This window comes from Corapipo altera, unplaced genomic scaffold (assembly GCF_003945725.1).
Source record: "Corapipo altera isolate COAL_440 unplaced genomic scaffold, ASM394572v1 49, whole genome shotgun sequence".
In the NCBI taxonomy this organism is placed as follows: Eukaryota; Metazoa; Chordata; class Aves; order Passeriformes; family Pipridae; genus Corapipo; species Corapipo altera.
In genome coordinates this window covers 2,090,642-2,109,301 of record NW_020884879.1, presented here as the reverse complement: position 1 = coordinate 2,109,301, position 18,660 = coordinate 2,090,642, and the positions used below count along the sequence as shown (strand labels likewise).

The 18,660-nt window shown below is 39.7% G+C and overlaps 1 protein-coding gene across 1 annotated transcript in view; it reads right to left on the bottom strand.

Moving 5' to 3' along the window:
• LAMA3 (laminin subunit alpha 3) overlaps window positions 1-18,660 on the bottom strand; it is a 112,023-nt gene that overhangs the window by 46,623 nt on the left and 46,740 nt on the right. The window contains exons 23-36 of the mRNA XM_027638907.1: window positions 17,071-17,203; window positions 15,523-15,665; window positions 14,104-14,204; window positions 13,834-13,987; window positions 12,269-12,429; window positions 9,963-10,071; window positions 7,701-7,798; window positions 5,329-5,494; window positions 4,800-4,926; window positions 3,565-3,704; window positions 3,079-3,194; window positions 2,347-2,558; window positions 1,318-1,522; window positions 543-687 (exon numbers count right to left, since the gene is read on the bottom strand). Of these exons, the coding sequence (XP_027494708.1) occupies window positions 543-687; window positions 1,318-1,522; window positions 2,347-2,558; window positions 3,079-3,194; window positions 3,565-3,704; window positions 4,800-4,926; window positions 5,329-5,494; window positions 7,701-7,798; window positions 9,963-10,071; window positions 12,269-12,429; window positions 13,834-13,987; window positions 14,104-14,204; window positions 15,523-15,665; window positions 17,071-17,203 (2,010 nt within the window). The remainder of the gene's footprint in view (window positions 1-542; window positions 688-1,317; window positions 1,523-2,346; window positions 2,559-3,078; window positions 3,195-3,564; window positions 3,705-4,799; window positions 4,927-5,328; window positions 5,495-7,700; window positions 7,799-9,962; window positions 10,072-12,268; window positions 12,430-13,833; window positions 13,988-14,103; window positions 14,205-15,522; window positions 15,666-17,070; window positions 17,204-18,660) is intronic.

Genomic DNA, 18,660 nt, shown 5'->3' with positions numbered 1-18,660 from the left:
TATTAGTCAGAGGCAGCTGGTAACTTCTCTGCCAAAAGTCTCCCACTGGCTTTTGCAACCCTACTATATAAAAGGTTGCCTGTGAAAGTTCACATTTATCACATTTAATTATGCAGATCAGAACAAAAGAAGATTTCCTGGCTATAATGATGTGGTAAAATGTCAACTGACATAACATGGCTAAAAAAAGCACGGGACCTGGTTAACATCCAGAAGTCAAGATGCAGACTGATAAAACAGATATGTGCAGGGTACAGACTGCTTCAGTGAATCGATGGACATGTACTCTGCAGCTCTTTAACATCCTGCAATAGCTAAGACCATCTGTACAGCTGACAGATATTGAAGTCATTAAAAAATGGCATCTAACGCTACCATCATAACGTGTGCACATACTGCAAGGTGTTATATTTTTGTACAGCTGCATTTAATTTATAATAAAACTTAATGATAAACTCACTTCATTCACCCCATTAAGCATGAAATAGTCACTGATTTGCAAATGATGCTTGTGTGTGTAGAAGTAATTTGATTTATCTGACCTTGCAAAGACAAATTCCTGTCTGGGGGTTGCAAACATCTGGCTCTGTTCCATCTCTGTTACAGCTACATGGCACACAGTTAGGGAAACCGTAAGTTCCAGGAGCACACTGATCACACTGACGTCCTTTTATTCCTGGTTTGCATCTTTATCAACAAACACAGGGAAGAGGAGGGAATCAATAGGGGAGGCAGGAATGGAGCAAGGGAGGGAAGATTAAAACAACAGGCAGGTGGATCTTTGAAGTGATTGCACGGCTATGACACAACTTTATGACTTCCACATACAAAAAGCAGCACTTTAGTATTGCTCTCAGATTTTAATAGTATGACATTTGAAATGGCCCTGCAACTGCCTAGGAATGGATTTGATTTTGAAGGATAAAAATGCTCACAATAGAATTAGACTTCTGTAGCTATTCAGTGCTTGCAGTGCAGAACTACTCCCTCTGTACACCAAGGTGTAAAACACGGATGCTGAATATAGGTAAGTGGAGCTGGAACAAGATTTACGGCTGGAAAATGTGACTGGGCATTATTCAAGGCATGCACCTGCTAACAAAAAGGTGAAGAATTGTGGGCATATGATTAATTACAGAGACTTCAATCTTCCACAAAGCTTGGGTTAGTTTACAACTGTTCAGAAGGTATAAAATCCATTTTGCTCATAGCAAAGGCTGAACATCTTGAATTTTCCATATCCCCTCCAAATGCCTGAAAAGAACAGTGAAGGAAACCACTCATGCATTGTTTATAATGCACATAACTCAAACTTACTTGCATTGCCCATTGGTTTTTTCACATTCTGGGCTTGAAACATCAACAACTCCTCTTTCTGAGCAGTTGCAGCTCTCACAGCCAGCAAGAGGGTGGTAGCTGAAGTGATGTTTCTCGCACACTTCACATTTTGGTTTCACGGTTCGTGGAGGGCAAATGCATTTACCAGTCACGTCATCACATAGACGCTGCCCGCAGTTGCATACTAGGTCAAAGAAAATGCTCTACAAATCAATTCCATCTCATCTTACAATGATCAACTCTTATTGGACTTGCATATGAAACAAACACACACAACATTTATATAGAGAGAACATGACTCTTTTCTTTCACTAGTTTAAAGCTCAGGGCTATAGAAACCAACTATGTGACTGCAACAGTAGTTTCAAAGAACAGGTTTAGTGCTTGGTTCTTTTCCACCAATTGGCTGCTTAACTTCACCACAGGCATTGTTAATCACTCGCCACAACTTATAAGGATTAAATGACAATAGTTTTGGTGTTAATCACACCCCTTTTATAGAGCAATATTTATAAACATCAAGTGTAATATCTGGGAAGGTAGCTGAGGACTGTTGGTGTAATCTGTAGATCTGCTGATGTTATTAACATCAGAATATGAGGAATTAGGAATGCTGTGTCTCTGATTATCTATGGGAAAACCTGAAGGTACAAAATGGGATTAAACAATAATAACGTGGAAATGATTCAGCAGTAAGTGTAGAAAAAATCCATTTCACTCAATAGTGACAACATGGATTTTAACCAGTTTATCTGTAAACCTATTACACCTGATAAGACTACACATGCAAAGGCACACCTCATTGTGAACTAGGTGTGTTTTAAGGGAATGGGGTTCCTTCTGCCTTAAACTGAAAGCTATGCTATAGTAAAGTCAAGATGGCTCTATGAGCCTCTCACAGGATTAAGCCCTACAAAGAAAAGCAAGGCTGTGGTGCATCTGCAGTAAATTCAGAGGATTAAATAAAAGGTCGTGTCAGGTGCTGAACAAGCCTGAGCATGTACTTACACTTGCAAAATGGGAATCCATAGTAGCCGGTTTGGCATCGGCTGCACTGACGACCGATGACATTAGGCCTGCAAATACATTGTCCTCCCAGGGGGCTGCACGTAGGGCTCGTGGCACCTGCACTGTGGCAGTTACATGGCAGGGCTCCGTTGTTGTAGGAAGCCACTAGTGACCTTACAGAGTCCTTACAGAAGGCCGATGATCCCTCTGGGCTATTAGAATTGAAATATAAATCATGTAAGTTCTGGCACTTGGGAACTGTTATGAGTGCTTTGCAGTGGTTCAGTAAATTAGGGTCCTGCCTTTCAAACAGTTTGACATAAGGACAGCATCAGTACACATGCAAGGGTGTATTTTAACTAAATTAGTGCTGAACAGCTTTGAACATGCAGGTAAAAAATTTTTTTCAAAGCAAGTGCGTGTATTAGTTATATCAGTTCAGACATGCCAAGCAAAATACCAAATACCAAAGATGGAAATACCAAAGACAGAAAGATGACATAGATTTTCCTCTTTTGTACAGTGAGCAATAAAGCTCTACCTTTGCATTGCATTTGCAATAGAAAGTCATGGAAAAGTGACTCATGGAAGTTTAATGGGCCAGCATAAGCCATGAAGAGCATTTTAATGTAGGGTAATGATGGTGATTTTATACATCTCTTTAATACACAGTAAAAGTAATATTATTCCCAGTTTGTTGTCAATGTTCAGTTTTTAGAAAGTGATGCTTACTCAATATAAAAACTGTTTCCTCCACATTGGCTGATAAAATCAAATGACTTGTCCACTGTCTTTTTGTCAAGTATTTTGTAACTGTAGGTGTCTGCTGGAACAACTAAGATATTTTCCTTAAAACAACAAGAAAGCTAAATTGTACATTTCAGAGAAAAACAAAAAGAACAGGCTAAGGCATTTAAATGTTGCTTCACTATATATTCTGGATTTTCCCAAAACCTGTAATATTTTAACCAAAAAAAAATAGGAAAATACACTTCCCATGTTCCCCTCAAAGTTGTGATTCTACAAGGAGTGTAAAATAAAAACATTGTATAGTATCTTAAAAATTAAAAATAAAACCAAACCAGTGCAAAAGATCCTAAAAATCTTAAACACAACATTAAAAAATTAATATTGTTGGCTTTCATCTTTGCATCTATCTCTAAATGAATGATGAAACTGAAAACAGCATTTTCAAGTACATTTATGTAATAAACATACCAGAACGAGCATTTTTCCATCCGGTATCATCACTGTAACAGAGACCTTGGGTTCAGAAATGTCAAGCTCAATCTGGTTTTCTGCAATCACCTGATCCCGACAGCCAGACATATGGGGGCAGAATGAAGCCTTGAAGGTACCTAGAAGGAAAAACAAAACCAAGGTTGTGTGGAAAGGTTTTGTTTGCAGGGGGCTACTACAGTGGGTTCTATGAAAACCTGCCAGAAGCTTCCTCCATCTCCAACAACCAAAGCCAGTCAGATCCAAGACAGACACCCCACTGGCCAAGTGCGAGGCTCACCATGATAGCGCCTCTGGGATAACTTATTTAAGAAAGGGGAAAAATAAACCTGCACAATGGCAACTACTGCCAGAGAGAGGAGTGAGAACATATGAGAGAAACAGCTCTGCAGACACCAAGGTCAGTGAAGAAGGGGGAAGAGGTGCTCCTGGTGCCAGAGCAGAGATTTCCCTGCAGCCCATGGTGAAGACAGATAGGTTGTCCCCCTGCAGTGCATGAAGGTCTACAGTGGAGCAGAGGTCCACCCACAGCCCAGGAAGGAACCCATGCAGGAGCAGGTGGACGCCCAAAGGAGGCTGTGATCCTGTGGGAAGCCTGTAGTGGAGCAGGTTCCTGGCAGACCTTGTGACCCTGTGCAAGGGACCCACACTGGAGCAGTTAGTGAAGAACTGTGGCCAATGGGAATGAGTCATGTTGGAGAAGTTGGTGGAGGACTGTCTCTCATGGGAGGGACCCCACATTGAAGCATGGGAAGAGTGTGAGGAGTCCTCCTTTGAGGAGGAAGGAACAGCAGAGGCAACCTGTGAGGAACTGACTGCAGTCCCCATTCCCTGTTCCCCTGTAGCACTTGGGGTAAGAGAGAAAACTGGGAGTAAAGTTGAGCCTGGGAAGAATGGAGGGGTGGGGGAAAGGTGTTTGAAGATTTGGGTTTATTTCTCATTATCCTACCCTTATCTGATTGTTAATAAATTAAGATAATTTCCCCAAGTTGAGTCTGTTTTGCCTATGATGGTACTTGGTGAATGGTCTCTCCCTGTCCTTATCTCCACCCACAAGCCTTTTGTTATATTTGCTGTCCCCTGTCCAGCTGCGGAGGGGAGTGACAAGAGTGGCTTTGGTAGGCACCTCATGTCCAGTCAGGGTCCACCCAGTGCAGCTCCATACACCAAAATGCTGAGAAAGAAAAAGGGTTAGATGAAATTCAGATACTTACCTGACCACACACGTCCTGCATCCACACGGACTTGCACAGGGAACACCGGGTGCGCCGTCTGATAAAAATGCACTACAAATATGTATCTGCCCAAGTGGGGCACTCTGCCGTCCAAGGTAATCTGGTTCTGGAGAAACACGAACAGCTCTGATATTATATTTGTTTTGTGAAATATACTTGATTTTATCAGCTGTGCTCAGTGCCACCTATCTGCAGTAAAAGAGATGAGACTTAGCATCTCTCAGCAAGTTAAGTATCTTGAAAGAACAAGGCATTACAACTGCACACTCTGTTTGCCTGCCAAGCACATCTAACATTCTTCTGCAGTCTGTGAGACTACTGCATAGTTTGGAAAGAAGCTGGATTTTTTTTTCTTTTCGTATATTGCCTCTGTGGCTTATTCAGCCTGCAACATTTGGATCATATCACATCATTCAGTTTTGACACTATTATAGTGTTTCATCTATTTAACTTTACTAACAACATACTTTGTGATTTATGAAACAGAAGTTTCCAGAATATGAGATACCTGTAGTGGTGTCAAGGTGACTCCCTTAACTGAATCAGCAGGTGAAGGGGTACTGAGTAGATCATAGAGTATATTCTTCTGTACTTTGGAAATTTCCCCATCTTTGAACGCATCCAAAACCAAAGCTGCTGGCGGAGTTTCATAAACTGAGGGAATGCAAGTTGCACTAAACACAGAATTATAGTAATTATTCTTGGGGCCAGGAGAATTTCTTAAGCATCATAAGAGGAAGAGCTGTTGGCTCAGAAAAGTCAATATATTAGATTGTATTACAATTAATAATGCAATAATAACTCCTGTTCCTATTTGGATTCTATATAAATGATTGGAAAGTAATTGAAAACAAGAAATACAGATTTAACTTATAAACGGGTAAGTGTACATTAACTGACTTTATTCACTCAAAATTTCCCTAACTTTAAGTCTCAATGGAAAGTGTTAAGGAAGAGGAAACTTAAGGGAACTAGGAGTGTTAAAAATTAAATACATTTTAGTTAATTCAGTTAGTTACATTCACTGAAATCTGTACTAATATTGAATTCTCAGTTCTACAAACATTTACATAGGTGTATCCTTTAAACACACAAGTTTTCCCACTTAAATACTTAGAAGTTAAGTATATACTCAAATATTTGTAGAATTGGAGCCAAAATAAATAACAGTAATCATTGAAAGCATCCTTATTCATTGACTGCTGTATTTAACTATTTCTTCCTTGGCATATTTAATTCTGAAGAACTCGACTGAGACAAGAATTTTCCAAACTGCAGTATAAAATGCTTTTGGGCATTTCCTGATAGTATTTATTTACTCCTCATAAGTACTCAACAGACAATGATTAATCCTTGCTCAAGACAGGCCCAGAACTAGAACGGCAAGGATGTCTCAGGGCCAGAACTGAGATGTGTTTGCCAGGCCTGTGTGGGAAATCATGTGCAGCATCCACTTATAACACTGTTAAAATGAGACAAAACTCTACTTCTTTCAACTTGGTGAACTTAAACACTTTCAGGAAAGCAAAAATGCTTGCCAGATAATAATAATAAAAGAACATAAACATACAGTAAACTATGCAAATATAATGAGACTAAAAAAAACCAACACAAAACCAAAGTAAAAGGTATAAGTTTCTACATTAGCTTTATTTTAAATCATGTTTTTCACCCAGCCTCTTTCCTCTGTTTTACTCAGAATATAAATGCCCAGATTTGCAAAATACCTTTGGTGCAAGGACAAGTATCTTCAGTCTTAGAAAGCTGCTCTCAGTGGTAACACTCCAAACAGGAGAATCACAGCGGTGATTCAGCGCTATGCACGCTTGGAAGCCAAGGACAGTCACATGCTTTTATCCAATTTGCCATCCGGAGTTTTCTGCATTCTATTTCAATTCAACTATTATACTAGAAGCTAGTATAACTATTAGACCTAGTCACCAACTCTTTCTGCCTCTTAAGTCCTGCAAATGACATTTTTACTTTGAGGCCCTTCCCACTGCCAGATCAGTAGGAAGAAAGGCTTAACAGTAGCATCACGAGGGACATCCTGGGGAGTGCGACAGGCACTGAAATGTGGAATTCCCTAATTTGGAAGCTGCAGTGAGAGTTTCTCTGTGTCCCAAAGAATAAAAGATGGAGGGGGAAGAGCTTCAATAGGACAGAGTAAAGGCTCTGTGGAACCCAAACCTGACCGCTTGGGAAGTGAGGGTTCAGGTTCAGATCTTCACAGCAAGAGAAGAGCCATCAGCCTGGGTCAACCAAGCAGTATATGAGTCCTCTAATTACTGGTCCTATAAAGCATAAGGAGAAGAGGGATCACCTGGCACTGCTGTGCAAAGTGAATGATAAGGACACACCTCCCCTAAGGGCCCCACAATGAAATGGACAAGGGAATGGCTTGTTTGTGAAGTGGGGGTTTACATATTGAATAATTTGATGCTGCCAAGTTGAGCTGGTGGATTTGTGTCTGGAAAGGCATCACATCCCCTACCTAGTGAAGATTAAAGCCATTTTGGACAGCTGAAGCAATGAGGTGCAGAAGAAAACTCCAGAACAGTAAGCATTTCAGGTCATGAAAGCAGCAATGTTTCTCCAGCTCTGACACTTATCATACTAAATGGCATGTGAAAGATGCATATTTTCTAACACATCAGCACTTGTTATTTCAGATAAGCCAGGAAAAGGCTGGTATTAACAAAATACTGTTCAAAGACTGTCTGGGTTAACACTAACACTGCAGCTTTTTCACAAATATTACTTCGCAAAAGTGGCCTAAAAATCAGCTGTGGGTTGCTGAGCAAAAGAATTAGAATATCATTTAGTCTGCCTTTCAAGGTCATCTTCAGGTAATAAGAAGGGTAAAACCAAGCAAGTTACCTTCCATCACGGGTACTCCTGTATGCAGCTATGCACTGTACTTTAGGATCCACATATTCTGGAGAAAATTCTTCAGCTGATATAATACAAACCTTGTGCTGTAAAACAAGCACAAAGTACAATTAACTATTAATATCGTAAATAACAGAGGCAGGCCTGACTGGGAAGGATGAAGCCTAATTTTAGTATGGGGAGATCTGAGCCCAAAGCCATGTTCTGTCATGGACCTCCCAGAAGACTCTGGATCCCTTTACCTCCCTGCACCTCAATGCCTCAGGGTTAAATAGCATTTTTCTGTCCTTCTCAAGGAAGGCTGTTCAGAAGTTAAACAACCAAAACATAACTATGTGTGTGGCAATGGGAAAGACAGAAGACCAAATCACAAGGTGAGAAGCTAGGCAAGGAATGAACAGAGGTCGGAGGGAAAAGCCCTCGTCTGTGGTGTTAGACTTCTGGACCCTGGGTGAATTCCTAGACTCTTTCAAATGCAGGCACAAACACTTGCTCGCACAAAGTCCATAGGAGTGAGTTTCAGTGACACCAGGATTTCTCCAAATAGATTCAGAACTTATTTCAAAAGAAACAAGACCTCACACTATTACTGTTTTTTTTTTTTACTAAAACTCAACATGAACAAATGAATCTGTGGTAGTCCCGCTGTACCCATGGTGGTAAGGACATAAGGGAAGGCTTGTGGGTAGACACAACAATATGCACTAATAAAATACATAACAAAATACACACATCCGAGTTACAGAACTTGTGCATGGACTACTTGAAAAGAAGATAAAAATGTCTGACAAGCAGTAAGATAGCTAGCACCAAGCATCAATGTAAATTAAAATTGCATAAAGGGAATTCATTAATACGCAAAGTGATTCAGTTTGGAAGCAGGTCCTAAGGGTCTGTGTTTTAGCTGTATGACCATGGACTAGAGTACTAAAAATACCTTTTCCTGGGCAGCCAACAGTTTGCCTGTCCTGCATGTAACAACCCACAGGGCTCCAGCCCATCACAGCAGAACAAGAGTAGACCCTGAAGCTTTGAGCAGTGTTTTATGAGTGGCTAAAAAGTTAGTGCAAAAGACAGCTTGTCTGCATCAGTACGAAATAAAGACTATCAAGCTGTAAGACCCTCTTGATAGATGACCTCAAGAACCCTATTTCCTCCTTATTTAGACCTCATTTCTGAACTCCAGCACTGTGGGTGGTTCCCCTTTCCCTCTCTGGGCTACATGACAGGGGATCACACAAGGGTTTTTTAACTCCAGTGCTGCTGACATTGATGATTAGTGTCTATATAAAACAAGCCCTTTTCTTCCACCTTCTTCCTATCTTTTGCTAAGTGCAGTCTTTACAATTAACATGGAGAAATATTTCCTGTATCTCAGAAGACTATTGAAATTTATCTTGCAGTAAGTTATTCAGAGAATTAAAATTAGAATTCAGAAATAAAAACAGAGATTCTTAGCACAAGAGACTTCCATGTAGAGATACAGACTAATAATGTCAATGCCTTTTGGACATGGATCTTGTTAACACAGCAATTGCTGCAGGGAGCTAACAGACAATTTGAATGGTATTTGTTCACACTGAACACTCTCCCATGAAATGAAGAAAGCACGCATCAGCTGTTAATCCTAATAGTTCCACAAAACTACTCTTTGTTATTGGCTGGGTTTGAACACTAGATTTTAACAAACCTTGTGTTTCTGAAATGGAAAACAGAAACAACACAGAAGAAGATGCAGTGTACAGTAAAGTGTATTCCTGGTGTGGCCAAAAGAGGTCAGTGAAGGCTTTTTATTCAAAATATCTAAAAGCTATATGACTAATGAATGCATTCATTACCTGAAATATATACATTACTATCTGAATTTTGTAAGAGACAGAGGAAACTCCCACATGGGTTTTGAGGATTTAGAAAAAGTGAAACATAAGGAGAGAAAATGAAAGATTAAATACAAAAGCTACCAGAACATTTATCATTTAAAGTTTATTCATAGAAGAGAAGGGGGAACTGAAATAAAGCACAAGAGAGTTGGAAAAATCCTTGCCAGTAAAGGCAAAGTTCTGTTTATCTTTGAAACTGGTAAGTTTGCCTCAGCATTCTCTACGTATATATAAAGCATATCTATTCAGGTACCTAATATACATAATTTTAAACATTACCTTACAGAATGTGAACACAGAGAGACAAATATCTCTCTTTACTCACTCAGGGAACAAATATTACAAAAAGCAAAAGAAAATGGCAACTTACCAAAAGAAAATTAACTGATGATGCCTTAAGATGTATCTTTGTGTCTGCTAGAAGGTCATAGGCTGCAACGCGATTCCTGTCATCAACTACAACACTGCGACAAAGGAAACTGAGACAGAAAGCAGGATTAAGGACGAGTCTGCAGGCATTGCCACGTTGTTTAGGCTGTCACTTAGCATCATTGCCTGGCTTTTGGCTAGCCACACCACCAGTACCTAGCCACCCTGCTGGATGATAACTAACCTACCTTTGGCCATTGAGGAACATACAGTATCCTCAATAGTGAGACAAAGGATTTACCACACACAAAACTGCTTGTCTAACCTCTGTGTTGTCTTAGCCAGAGCCAAAGCCTCCAGACCTCAGCTCAGATATCCATTTGAGCTACTGGTTTAAGTAGGATGTGGACAGACAGATGCACATACATCCTACCTGTAGAGGTTTCCACACTGTGTAACATGGTGTGTAACTGAAGTTCTGTGCCCAGATCGTGATCCTTGAGGTGCCAGTACACACCAGCTGCTTTCCACTACTGGCATGTGCCACTGATAATGTGGATCAGCAGCTCTTGCCCACACAGTGGCAGCTAGGCGGGTGCTGATTTTCGGAAGCTACAGTACACTGAGATACTCCTCAATACAACTGAAAAAACGTAGGTTTGCCCCTTATCGAGCATCTTCAATTGGCTGCATATGTTTGGTACAGACAAACACATACTAAGAGGAAGAGTCTTGCTAAAGCCTTTGAACTCTGCCTTGTTCCGGGAGCATGATTCCTGCACTTGCCAAAAGTTCTCTTTTGCTAAAGAGAAGTCATACAAGGCTCTGACTTCTTTTCTTTCTTCTGCACTTCCCCTCAGGTAGGCCAGCCAGCATGCCACAGATGAGGAGATGTAATCACCATATCACTGCTTCTCTATTTCTCCTCTACAAGCCAGAGGATGTGGAAGTTTCACTTTTACTTCAAGCAAAGATTAGAAATAAGGGCAGCTCAGGGCTTAAGAACATTTAATAGTAGGGAAATATAGGTCCCTTATTTGTGATTCACCGGAAGCTTGCAATGTTTTATTCTCTTACAATGTTTTACTGAGAATAATCAAGCTCTTAAGAAGCCCTGGCACAATATATTCCAGATTCTACAAGTTACTCTTCTCTGTATGTACCTCACTACGTCATTGCTTGATTTATTTTTTATCAGAAGAGACTTGTACCTTCCCGCTTAGGAAAGATGACACAGCAGCTTACTTGCAATGTGCCCGTTCATTTCATGCAGAATGGCCACAGAAGGGATTTGCTGCATTGCTGTGTTAAAGTAGCAAAGGCTTCCTCTGTATTTTCATGAGCAAGTTCTTAATGTATCATATGAACAAACAAGTATGTTCAAAATTAGCCCATAAAATGTGTTTGGAAAAAAACCCAAAAAACAATAAAATGGAAGATTTATTACACACAGTTTGGGGCTCAAAGTGTTATATAACAGGCTAAAATAAGAGCTTTCCCCAGCAATAACCTGACAAGGTCACTGCTTCACATAGCTCTGCTCTGTGTCATAAACATGCTGATGAAAATGATTTTTCTTACTGAGCAATTTCATCCTGAATATCCCTAAGCCTCCATTCTGCCAAACAGTTGGCTCAGGGGAAAACTGGATACATGTCCATAGTCCCCTGGCACTGGGCAGGCTCTCCCAAAGGCTCAAAATAAGCTGAAGTGCTCAAGTGTTAAAGACAATCTCACCCAGGACAGGCAAAATCTCTTGTGCAGAAGCATCTGCAGTAACCTCATCAGTCAACAAGGATAAAGAAGCATTTGGCTGAAGACCTTGCCTACAGCCTAACAGTCAGAGGATGGCTACACTCAGAATTTCAGAGACTTTTATACTTCTGCTTCAGCAAATCTTGTTAGAAACAGTGGGAATACCCTTGTAAAACTGGCTGCTACATTTTTTATAGCCAGAGTCTTTGGATACACTTTTAACTACACAAAAACAGTGCAGGCCACTGCAACCAATGGTGATGCTCTTTCACTGGACTTGGAGATTAATAATTTATAAGTATTTATGAATGTATATAAAAAAGTAATCCTTTGTATATGAAAATAGTTCACTGAAGTAATAGCAATATTTAATGAGCTGATTACACAGAGAGAATTAAAATCTGTACAAAATCCACAGAATCATTCACTTGCTTTTAAATCACCCTACAATTTGAACAATCCACACAGTAAAATGGATTCCAATATATTAAAAGTATAATTATATCCCAAAAACTTATTTAATCATTTAGTAATTACTTCTGAAATTCTTACCTGTATTTACAACTATATATTCTCACTCTGCCTTCAGTGATGGGTCCAGGGCTATGTATTATGACCTCTGCATTGTATAACCAATCCTCTTCATTCGCATATTCAAAAACCAGAACATAGCGACCGACTTGAGGAACATTTATGGTCATCTCTAAATTGATCTGGGTCAAAATAATTGAAAAATACAAAAGCTGTTAAATTTTTCACTTCCTTTTCTTGCAGGAAGCTCCCATTTCCTGCTCTCCAAGCCAACTGGTCAGCATTACTCCAGGGCCAATCCTGTAATGGCTCAACAGAAGACACTCAGCAGAATGTAAGTAATGCTTATAAATATCACTTTGTCTACTAATAAAAGTCAAATTCAAGAAATACCTGCCACTATAACAGTTCTAGGAAGGCTGTAAAATAACTCTGGAAAATGAGTTTATTACTATTTCTCTTCTCCCCAGTAGAAAGGGAGGAAAACAATGACGCTAAAATTTTGTCACCATCGTCTCTAAGCTATCTTTAACAACATATAAAAATGTAGTTTACTTCTCCACTGAAAAAAACATTTCCAGGAACACAAAATTCCTACTACAGCAGTGCTGTATATTGATTCCCTACAATGAGTGAAAGCATCTTCTCTAGCAAACTGACAGTGACACTTTCTGAAGAAACAAGATTTTCTTTTAGGTTACTTGCACAAAGTGGTTAACACAATATTTCATGCAAAATATTTCTAAATAGTTGCATGGAAAGTGCTGTGGTTACAAATGTTTTTGCTTCAGATGACTATATAATTATTTTCAAATTTAAACTGTTTTTTTTCTCAGTATTTCCTTAGGCTACGAGCACTTAAAACATGTAAATAATTCTGTCAACAGCCCTCTTGACTTCACTCCAATTATTCATACCAGAAATTTTGCACGTGCATCAGTGATGAAGCACCAGAGGAGCCTATGGCATGTGAGTATTCCTGTTGCGTTTGATATTTTTAAAAGCAATATTGCTTTTTAAAATATTGCTTAAAAAAAATATTGGATATTGCAAGCACATTAATAGAGGGTATAATCACTTTACATATCACTATCACGTACTTCATAAAATACCTTATTTTTGCCAAACACATTTGTAGTATGACTTTTCATTTCATAAAACATATGTTTCTCTTTCAAAGGACCTACAGCAGTGGCATAATTGCATCTGCTTGTTTTTTAGGAAAGGAAACATTTTACATAAGTATAGCTACTTGAGGAAAAAACCCAAAACTTAGAGTGATGTACGTACACCATTTCTGCTGACAAATCATTATGTCATTTCTTCTGAACAAGCCAGTATGCCTAAAGCAGAGGGATTTTTATTTAATAAAATACTTTTACAGGAGTGGAATGCCCACTCTACTCACAATTATAAATCTGCCTACACTGATCCTTTTACACAGTTCTGTATAAAATGCAGACCTTGGCAGAGTCTGTCTTTCAGAGATCTGCAAATCCTGAGCTTTAAATCTGCAACCATTTTAGTCTGGTAGGTTTATAGTCAAAAGCACAGACGGGACCGCAATTAGCAGGCAGGAATCTGACCTCTCTTCCACTGATATGGGCCATCACTGGTTGATTAGGAGTTGGCTGTCGCACAGGTATTCTTCTGTATTCTGCCCCATGTCTGAAATACGCTGCCTCTGAACCGAGGACACAGGAAAATCTGCCCAGAGGCAAATGCTGATAGAGCAAGCAGCTTACACAAAAAACAACAAACAAAACACAGGATTATTATTGTTTTCAAGTGCAGCAAGATAATAACAAAATAAACCAAGGCAGTGCTTTATGCTATTCTGTAGCATATATACTGACTGCTCTGTTGAAGCAGGTCCCAAATATGTGCAAGGCTCTGTAACTTGTATCTGCAAGATGGATGCTTCATAGTAATCACTAGGTAACAGCACCAGATAATCCTAAAAACAAAGAATACAACAAATGCCAGACCATGCAAAAAATGACAAAAGGAACATCTCCAGACCCTCACAATACAACAATGAACAAAACCAACCTCATAAATAATTTTTACAGAGGATATCTATAAGGTGTGGGGGTTTTTTTCTGTTGTTACACAGGCTAATAACATCAGAATGTGTCTCCCTAAATCTATTCCTTCAGAAAGATAGGATGAAGGCAGCTCTCTCATGAGCAGGGAAACTCTGAAGTCACTCTCCCATCATGTCTTGTAGAAGGCAGTGCTCCAAAAGGAGCCTCCCTGCAGCCAGAAGCCTGCAGTTTTCATCCATGAGTGCAATCCACATGCACACAACTCAACTCTGGGTGATCCCACAAGGAAGATTCATGGATCCCAGGTAACTTAATAAAAATATTCATGTAATCTATTAAGCTGTGCTTCAAAAGCTGGTATATTTTTGTTCTGCTTTGCCCACTTAAATTAATGTATTAGAGTTTATTTATAAAAACTATCAATGGGAGAACATGATGGGCTAAGATCATTAATAAATTCCTTTTCAAAGGTATTAGTAAAAAAACCCAGTACAATAAGTACTGTTGCTTCCAGCAAGAAATGTTTGCAAGCTCTTTACTAACACTTTAGGGTGGTATTCCATAAATTTAACACAGCCCTAGGCTTAATGACTACAGACACTGGCTACTTGTTAACCCTATACATTAAAATTTCGGTATACACAAGAAATTCGTCTTTGGGATCATACATGTTTAAGGTTTTTCCTAAATGATCACCTCCAATAATTTCTCTTTTTCTAGCAAATTCTTAGAACTGCTGCTAGAAAATGTTTCAGTTTTTCAGTGAGTGAAAGAAGAGCAATGATGGGAGGATAAAAGCATTCAGAAAATTACCTGCTCATCATGCAGCCCATCTTACAGTACTATTATTAAGACTCTTCGTCAAGAAACTAAGGCCTTGGCTGAGCTAAGATCTAGATAAAACATCTGATATGCAAGAATTACTAATTTCTGCGAGCATTTATGCTCATCCAATTCTGCTGTATGTTAACATTACTTTGAAGGTACTGATTCCAGACAGACTTAGATTCTGTAAGTACAAGAAAAACTAGAGCAAGGTGAAAGTCAGAGAAGAAAAAACTTAAATAAGAGGCAGATCTGTAAATTTTCATAATTGTATTCTCCTATTATACTCTTTTCAATAGTGCTGAATTTCAGCTGCTTGCAGGGTTCTTCCCAGCAAATAACTCCAGAGCAGTAATATCATGACAACCTTCAAGCACTTGTTTTCCTCAATTGTTTTCTTACCAAGAGAACTTCCTCTGCCATTATACTGACAGTCCACGTGCCTGGAACCAGTGAGAAAGGCTCTGTGGAGTTTTTTCCTGGGATTGTGACAAAAGCTGGCTCCTTACTGGGTGGGAAGACAAACTCTTTGCTCTGAGCAGCCCCTGCCAGCAAAAAAAAAAAAAAAAAAAAAAAAAAGTAAAAAAATGAGGGACTGTGTAAAATGTCTCTACTTGCTCAGTGAGCTGGACTGATGATCTGATCCATTAAACTTAGTCTAACAGGAGCTGATCAATGCTTTTCTGTCAATATGTATTAACAGTGCACTTGACTACATACAGAGTTATGCAGTGGTTGTTGGTTTTGTTCTTATTAGCCTTGAGCAAACTGGTTCTGAGAAGCAGAGATCTGCCCCTGTAAGGACTAGTTTTGTAATATTCTGAAATGGTCACTTTTTCAGTTTCCCCTTCCGTTATTTTGCATTCAGCCTGTCTCTGCACTGACTTACAATACGTTCAGCTGACACAAGGCTCGTGCAACTTTCAGCCAAATATTTCAGGTATTGTAGGTTCTCAACAGCACCTAAAATGTTTAGTTATAGATAGCAACTGAAGATAACTTCTGGGCAGAAATGATGGGCCGGTTGTGGATGTCTCCCATCCCTGGAAATGTTCAAGGCCAGGCTGAATGGGGCTCTGAGCAACCTGGTCTAGTGGGAGGTGTCCCTGCCCACAGCAGGGGGGTTGGAACAAGATGATCTTTAAGGTCCCTTCCAACCCAGATCATTCTATGATTCTATGTACTACAGAAACATAGCTGAGCATGCTTTATCAAAGAGAAGTCGTGAAGATCAACTGGTATGAATATTCAAGGTTTCCTCTTTGAAGACCCTGGACACAGACAAAAGCTGATTTCCTGCCTCCCAGTCAATATAAGCCAGTGATGATCCCAAACTGCTCCCACTCTGCCTAATGGTGTCTGTGAAGTCTTCAGTTTTGCCTTTGAATTACTAAAAGGATCTACAACTTAAATCCATTAGCTCCTATCAGTATGCTGAGGTTATGCACATAGGCTTGGTATGCCCTTACCATTGAAAGGATATGAAGTACTTATCTTTTATCAGGGCCCAAAAGGCATTACATGCTTTTGAGGGCTGAAATCAGAACTAACTGATTCATCATTACACAAATGTTACTCACAGAATGAAGGCAGAAGCCACATTTAAACTGAAATAATAAAGGCAAGTAAACCAAAATAAGTGCTGTTACCTCTTCTTTAAAAGCTTCATAAAGCCTACAGTTCAGAGTTTCCAAGTACAGGAATGAAATTACTGCGTTTGGCAAACATTTAAAAAAACAAATGCTGATTATTATTGTAAGCAGGGGTTTCGTGCAAACACAGCCACATCAATTAACACTGCAAAAATATATTAGAGGAAGCACAAAAGCACTGACACTGTTAGAGGTGATGCATTTTAAGCAACACTAGAGATCTGACCTAGGTGCACCTTGAAAAGCCTCCTCTGATCAAGCATTCATCTGATCTGTTTTGCTACTGGGTTACACCTACCTGCTTCAGGCCGAGATTGACAAGCAGATATGCGACCAGATAATGTTTCACCTCCAGGGTTAATATACCTCAGGATAATGCGAAACAAGTAGAGGTTTGATTTTCCCACATTCAAAGTTATCCTCACTTCATTCTGAAAAATGGAAGTTAATAAACAAAAACAGCCATAAAGTGCTGAATAGAGTAACAGTTAGAAGCCATGCAAGCACCAGACTAAAGTCCTACAAGAAAAATATGCATGCAGACAAGTATATACTGGAATGGCAATGCTGGTGTATGACAGAGGAAGACAGGCAAGCCTAGTGAGAAAATTAATTCACTTACAAGTATAATTAGTGCCAAAATGTTTTCCCTCAGCAACTGAGATCTTCCCTTTAGAGCTTTTTGAGCCCAAGCTGACATAGTGGAGGACTAGGTGGAAGAGCTTAGGGGAAGCCACAGTGATAGGCACAACCACCTCTGGCTGGGAAAAATAAAAAGAAAGGGAAAAAGGAGGAATGGAAAGTATATTATTTGTTACCAGCACCCAGAGAAAGAAAAACCATTTGGCAAAGACAAAAGGCTTGGGCAGCTTACAAAAGAACATAGAACAAAATCTCCTGTGAAGTAAAACTCTTATTGAGTACACCTTACCCAGAAAGACTCAGAATGGCTGAACTAACATGTGTTGATATTGCACCTTGATACATGGACAGTATTTTACTGTTATTCCCCACACTCATGCCATAAAGGAGGCATATGGTATCAAGGGCTGTCCATATCCCTGGTTTTCCAAGGAACAGGTCAGAATCATTGATCCTAGTCTGAGATCACACACAACACTCCACAGCATGAAGACTGTCACTGCAACTTCTGCTGCTTAACTAGATCCTGCAGTTTCTTAGAGATGCAATACCATGAATGTGCTCTGGGGCTGACACCTCTGGAACCACTGAATTCTCAAGTCTACAGGAGGCTGCATTCACATAGCCCCATTATTCAGTTTCCAGAGCAACAGAGACATGTTAAATGTCGGTGGATGATTAGGAGAAAACAGGACTGGTGCAATCTCATGGATTTGGCTTCCTTCTTTCCATCCTAAATCCTAAAGCTTCCCTCATCCAACTCCCACCAGTTTGCCCATCACAATACACTTGCTGTCCTTTTCCAAGATGCTTATGGCACAATGACCTCCCCACCACTGTGGTTCATTCTGCTTCCCCAAATGCACACAGGTTTTCTCCGTTTCACACATTTGAGAACAGAACACATAGCCTCATTTTTGTCTTACTTCTAAAAGCTACAATAATTCCAAGACTGCCAGCTCCCATATGCTGCTGTGAATGTATACTCCTCAGTTTTGTCATCATCATCCCAGAGACCTCCACCTTCTTAATACAAAGGTAAAGCAAAAAGCAAAGTTAGATACATCACAAACGGGAGGGCTGAGAGATCTGCAGAGATTGGATAACTAAAATTTAGGTGATTGCAGTAGAGCAGTGGACCAGAATGGGAATTACAGACAAGTAGGGGAAGTGTCACTTTAAATGGAGAATAATGACTTCTGAAGGATACTACATGGATAAGACAAATACTGAGGGAACACCTGAA